We start from the raw sequence: 7,504 nt of genomic DNA on the forward strand, positions 1-7,504 counted from the left end.
CAAGATAAAGACAATGAAATAGAATCATCTCTATTCATCTAACGCAAATTTTAAATTTTTATAACTTATTTACTATTTTAAGTAACATTTTATACATGTATATAATTTTGTATTTTGATTTTGTATTTTGATGAAGATAGAATCTATCTTCTTAAAATATCCTATGAATATATTACATTTTATATGCTAAATAATATATTAACATTAATTTAATAATTTAATAATTAATAATAATAATAATAATTTAATAATATTAATAATATTTAATAACCTGAATTATAGCCTGAGGTATATTTTGTTGCTGACAGATCGGTATACCAAAAAGTTTCAATACCGGTGCACCAGCTGAATATGTTTCTGTATCCCTCGTCGAGAGAATTGCACCACCTAATATAATTTCAATATATTAAATATTGTATTAAATAAATATTTTACTAAACATTTACAATTATAACTATTATAATTATGTATAACTAAGTAATACATAAATCATATTTTAAATTAAATGAAATTAATTCCAATTATATCATATGTATAATTATTATATCATATGTATATTGTATCATATAATTATATTTTAGTAAATTGAATTAATTTTCTAAATTCATTTTGTAATAATACTATCGGATAAATATTGGATAAATAAGTAAAATAATTCACAAGAAATAAGTTCAAAAATTTTTTGTGAATATTTAAAATCACAGATATATTAATAATAAAATTTAATTTAAAAATTATACAATTAGATATTAATAAAATGTAACTAATGATAAAATAAGGCAATAAAAAATAATGAAAATTCTGTAACAATAATATAATCTTGTAATGATTAAATAAAGTGAATAATATAAATTAAACAATGTTACAATTATTATTAATATATTATAAAAAAAATAATCTATTTTAAATAATATTAATTTCGATGATTTAATGAAAGTTAATTTTCTATTTTCATTTTTTCGCAATGAAGTAGGATATTTATACTGATTACTGTGTCCTTGATTTATTTTTATTTATTTTGCATATTATTAAATTATAAAATTGAAAGTAATTAATTCTTAAAATAAATTTTAAATATTAATCATATTAATTATACATAAAAAAATCTGAAATATCTTTATATTCTTTAATTCTGAAAATAATTTTTCAAATTTGTGATGCTTGCTTTAATGATTTTTCTGTTCACAATAAATTCTGAACTGTATGTTATCATATATCATAAAATCATATATTATTATTATCATATATATTTAAATTATTTAAAATAGATGTAGAAAACAATTAATTAAATTTAATGTCTTTATTTTTTTTTGAAACAATTAATTTATTATTATTTAAAATCAATTTCATATTTGTTTATTTATAATCATGTTTTTTGTAATATTTCATTTACTATGTCTCTTGCAAAAAATCTTTTGATAAAATATAATTTATTATATTTATTATTTGTTTATTTTATGACCAGTATGATATATGATACACAATATATAATGCATAATATTCATACATAAGAGCTCAATAATAGATATATAGTGATTATACTTTTTATTACATAAAAAGTAATTGATTCTTTAATATTCCTCTTTTTTATTATTTGTTTTATTTGTAGAAAAAATTTATGTTAATAGAAATTAAAAGAAAAAAAATTAAATTATATTTTAAACTATATTCGAAAATAGAAATGAAATAGACAAAAATGTTTATTTTTACCATATATCAAATTAAACTCTCAAAGATAATACAAGATATATAATACATAATAACTAGTAAAAATATTCTAATCTAAAATAAAAAAAATATATTTTTTTCCATATAAAACCTGAATTTGCAAGCGCATAATCCGTTCTTCCAGTTTTGTCAGCATCATACGTTTGCAGTTCATTTTTCACCAATTCTCGAACGGCCTCTGGAGACATAGCCTTTAGCAACGCTTTCGTGTGCAACTCCATCCCTATTTCAAATTATAAAATCATTTAATTATTACAAAACAATATGTTCGTGTTGTAACTGATACATCATATCTTTTTTACCCTCGGATACTTCGTTTCTTAAATAGAGAATGGCCTCAGACATTTTTGGTATCACGTATCCAACCTCTTTCAACTTACTCTTTAAATCGTCTCGTGTCTCCATTACGTTCTTTACTTCCATCTAAGCGAACATTAAAATTGCGCATTAATGTCATTCAATGATCGGATAAGATAACGGTACAGTAATTACCGAAAGAGTATTCAAATGTGTTCGTAGATTCACCAAATCGGATCTGATTATCTTGAATGTGGCACTAGCTGAATATTTGTCGCACAAATGAGACACGGACATTGCTGAAACGTTTAAGGAAAAGATTTTTTCCAGAATTTTTCGTTTTTTTTTTATTTCGAAATTCTCTTATAAATGTAAAATTGTTATTAATGTTCTTTTTGAGATACAAAATTTGATTTCTTAAATAATTGTACATGTAAATAAAATCTTAGATATTAAAAATTTAATTTTTAAAAAAAAAACAAAAATTAAGAATAAAAGAATTGTATTTTTAAATTCATTCTTTAGTTATTAATAATTAAAGATATAACGAAAAGTTGTAAACATATTTCCTTTGTTTCTTTTATTATCATGAATAAAGAAGAGCAATTTATAAGAGAATGATCTTTAAATCTAAATTAAATTTCGAAATTAACGATATAGAAGAGAAGATATTGAAGATTATGATTTCAAAATTACTGTACTGTTTAAATTGTTCTATATTATTTGTATAGGAAAATTTAGTTGCATTCAAAGATATTTTTTTCGATTTCTAAATATCAATTAAGATATTTATATTAAGATTTTTAATAAGTAATTAAATCAACTAAATTAGTAATTAAAAGATAAAGTTGAAAAAGAAATTTTTTTATTTTCATTTGAAGAATCATTAAATTATATTAAATTTTTGAAAATCATATTAACAAAATACCTTGAATTGTGAATAAAGTTATTAATAATAATTTATTACATAACGAAAATAACAAATATTGAACATTTAACAATATTGAACAACAAAATTTCTAATATTATATATCAAAATAAAATTGTGATATAATAATATAAAAAAGACATGCAGGATATATATATTTATTCTAATAATATAACATATTATATTTAAAACATAAGGAATTAAAAATGCATCATTTAAATTTTCGAACTTGAAAATTATTTATGATAAAATATTTTATATTTTGCTTTATTTTTATTGTTACATTTATGTAATAAGATATAAAATACGCTATGTAATAAGATATAGTATATTATTTATGTAAAACTAATGTGTCATTAATAAAATATAGATTAATAAGAAAAATAATTAAAATAAATATAGATTAATAAAACACGTGACATGAAATGTATTAACATTATAAATTCGAACTGGAATTTTAATTTTAATTTATAAAAATCTATATAATAATAATAATAATAATAATAATAATAGTAATAATAATAATCATAATAATAATAATAATAATAATAATAATAATAAGAATAATAATGATAATAATAATAATAATAATAATAAGAATAATAATGATAATAATAATAATAATAATAATAAGAATAATAATGATAATAATAATAATAATAATAATAAGAATAATAATGATAATAATAATAATAATAATAATAAGAATAATAATGATAATAATAATAATAATAATAATAAGAATAATAATGATAATAATAATAATAATAATAATAAGAATAATAATGATAATAATAATAATAATAATAATAAGAATAATAATGATAATAATAATAATAATAATAATAAGAATAATAATGATAATAATAATAATAATAATAATAAGAATAATAATGATAATAATAATAATAATAATAATAAGAATAATAATGATAATAATAATAATAATAATAATAAGAATAATAATGATAATAATAATAATAATAATAATAAGAATAATAATGATAATAATAATAATAATAATAATAAGAATAATAATGATAATAATAATAATAATAATAATAAGAATAATAATGATAATAATAATAATAATAATAATAATATAAAAAAATCATAATAAATTTTTTTTCAAAAAATATACTTTTAATATCTTTTCAATATACTTTAAAACATGTAAAATAGTAATAATAATAATAATAATAATAATAATAATAATAATAATAATAATATAAAAAAATCATAATAAATTTTTTTCAAAAAATATACTTCTTTTAATATCTTTTCAATATACTTTAAAACATGTAAAATAGTAACAAAAAATTGCATAAAGTTATTTATTAATTGAAATTAGCAGAACAATAATTATATGTAAGATTGTTTTTAATGACAATTTGTTTAACAATTATTCAGTCATAATATATATTCAGTTATAAATTAATTAAATTTTTAACAAGTTAACCATAAAGTGACGTACCTAACAACGATGTAATAATGCAAAATACAAATGGTTTGATGAATTTATAGTACCAAGGAGATCGAGAGGAATTCAATATAATAGCTGGACAGGTTCCTCCATTTACACAGCAGTACGTGTTTCGAACGCTCATCGGATCGTACTCATAATCTTGGATTTGATTTTTTGATGGACCTGAATAGACACTACAATTCGTATAATTTTGTCAGTTTCTCACGATTTCTCTAATGGCCAAATTCCGTTTAATAAATTTTATACTATATTTCAGATTGATGATTGATGAGTGGAATCTTAGATATCATTGTTATTTAGAAAACAGAATTTTGCAATAAAATATTTAAAAAAAAAATTAAAAAGTTTTTTAATGAAATTGATTGCGAATGACGATTTTTAATTATTTTTTTTTCTTATTTGATATATTTATTCTTTTTTAAATTAATATAAAGTAATTACATTTTATATTGGAAATGTATATTTATTTTTTGATTTATAAGTTTTTGTTGTAATTAATTTGAATTATAGCACAAAGAAGAAAACAAATAGATATAATATTATATAATGTATATTATATAATATATGTTATAATAATTAATAATTTGATTTTTCATAATCATTTTCATAATTCGTTTTTTGCTAATAATTAATTTAAATTAATTATTAATTCATTATTCATTAATTTAAATTATTTTTTTAAATTAATGATAATAATAATAATAATTAATGAAATAATGTTACTTGGAAATTATTTGGAATAGTATGAAATTAAAATTATTTTTAATAGAATCATTATTTTTATAAATTAATATTTTTATCTGTACATGTAAAAATTATAAAATTTTATATTATATTTAGATGGAAATATTTTATATAAAATTTAAAGAATTTAATATTATATATTATATTTATATATTTTATATATATATTATATTTTCATGATTCATTTTTAAAATATATTTATGTATATTTCTTAAGAAATTTTATCCTTTCCTGAGATATTATATTAAAAAATAATAATATAATATGTATATTTTTCGCGTCCACAATAAAAATATTGTAATGGATTTGGTGGATGTAAGTTAGATGCTTATAGAATGCCCTTTAATAGATATTGTAACAAGTATATTTCTTAAAAATAAGATGGCCACTGTATAAGTGATTACACGTGCGGAACGCGCGTCTATAAAAGAATAGTCTCAGAGAATATCACAGCAAATAATCATATCCGATGATCAGAGCATGTGATATTAGAATAAAACTAATAATCGTAATTATTGTATCCAGTGATTAAATGTATTCACAATGAGATTTCCTTTACAAATAATGATAATCACAATTACAAATAAAGTAATCGTGTCCGATGGTTAAGAGTGAAACGTGTGAATCTCATCCTGAATCTCTAATTATAAGCTCATGCCCTTAGAAAATCTCGTCTTAATTCAATTGGAAAAATTTCAGTTTCTCGGTGGGATACAATAATAACCAATAACATCGCAGTCAATGCTTAATTCGCGACATCTCTAAGTTACAGAAAAATTAGATGAACTCAAACTAGGATAATATTCGTTGCTATTGAGTCAGTTGTCTGGAATATGTCACTCTTGGGATTCGGCTCCACTCCAACCAGACTGAAATATATCAAAAATATAAAATTATAAATATCGACTAAATTCTCAAAAACGACAGTCTTCTTAAATAACATCCTTTATTTAAATTTAATTAAAAGGAGCAATAATAATAGAAAATTTCTATGAAGAATTTTTCTGAAATTTAAAATCTGTTTATAATAAAATAAAAATCTGTTTATAAATCTTATGAGTAATAAGTGCTCGCGAATATATATAATATAACACCTACATGATATTAAATATAATGAATATATATAAATATATGATATTAAACATAAATATAAATTGTTATTATAAGTATCAAATTTTTTTATAAAATTATCACAAAACAATATATTGTGATTTAATAAAATAAATTCACAATTATTTAAGAAGATTCAAATAATTTTATTCAATTATTATAATATATATCCAAATAATTTTTTATTTAAAAAAATCTCAAAAAAACTTCATATACATCATTTTAATAAATATTTTATATACATTAGCTATTAATAATATAAATAAAATTATAATAAAATATTTTATCTAATATTGACAAATTTCGAATTTATTCTTTTTTATCTATTCTTAACAAATATTAATGTTTATGTTAGCAATAATATATTTTTAACGAATATTAATATTCAATAAAGCAATAACAAAAAAATAACGGTAAGGAAAAAGATCCATTTTTTTGTCGTAGTTATAAGACATTTTATTAATAACAACTTAAATTATAAAACTAGCTATATTTTTTTATGGTTAATAAAAGTATAAGTTTTATATTATTCATAATATATATATAATATAATAATAATAATATAATTAAATTCATTGAACCTTTTTTTTTATTAATAAAGTTAAATGTTTAACTTCGTTTATTGATATTCTCAATAATATTTTACTTTAATATTTTTAAACATTTTTATTTTTTCTTTATTTTTTTATTTATTTATCTTCTTACAAACTGAATTGAAACTTATTACATTCTATCTTTTAAAATTGAAATGAATATTTTTCAATCGAAAAATTTGAAAATTGAAAATGGTATTAAATCTAATAAAGGCGACTTCGAAAATAAGTATAAATAATTTTTTTCAATAATCTTTTAATTTTAATTTAATTTTGTATTATTTTTTTCAAATATATCTAAATAATAATTTAATGTATCCAAATTATAATTGGAATAATTGTAATTAATCTTTATTACATAAAGATAACTAAAATAGAGAAAACTTCTATTATTTAATTTGCTAAGAGATTGATATTACATATACAATTTTTAATTATTTATTTTTTAGAATTAATTTAACAGCATTTTTATTGATATAATCCTCATATTAATATCAGAATATATTATATATTAATATTATATATTAATATTAATTACTTCTGTACGTAATAATTATTGCTTTAAGGGAAAGAAAATTCCTTATTCTTTATATATATATATATATATATATATATATA

General features: G+C 17.7%; 1 protein-coding gene across 3 annotated transcripts in view; it reads right to left on the reverse strand.

Moving 5' to 3' along the window:
* Positions 1-7,504, reverse strand: part of LOC102677066 (tetratricopeptide repeat protein 39C-like) — a 21,958-nt gene that overhangs the window by 1,862 nt on the left and 12,592 nt on the right. For 2 of the 3 annotated variants that reach the window (XM_031511742.1, XM_006618259.2), the window contains 5 exons: positions 4,428-4,601; positions 2,221-2,324; positions 2,031-2,151; positions 1,820-1,951; positions 272-387 (listed from right to left, as the gene is read on the reverse strand). In XM_031511742.1, coding sequence (XP_031367602.1) covers positions 272-387; positions 1,820-1,951; positions 2,031-2,151; positions 2,221-2,324; positions 4,428-4,601 — 647 coding nt within the window. The remainder of the gene's footprint in view (positions 1-271; positions 388-1,819; positions 1,952-2,030; positions 2,152-2,220; positions 2,325-4,427; positions 4,602-7,504) is intronic. The other variant, XM_006618260.2, reaches the window with a different exon arrangement.

The sequence above is a fragment of the Apis dorsata genome, unplaced genomic scaffold, assembly GCF_000469605.1.
Source record: "Apis dorsata unplaced genomic scaffold, Apis dorsata 1.3 scaffold_346, whole genome shotgun sequence".
Classification (NCBI taxonomy): domain Eukaryota; kingdom Metazoa; phylum Arthropoda; class Insecta; order Hymenoptera; family Apidae; genus Apis; species Apis dorsata.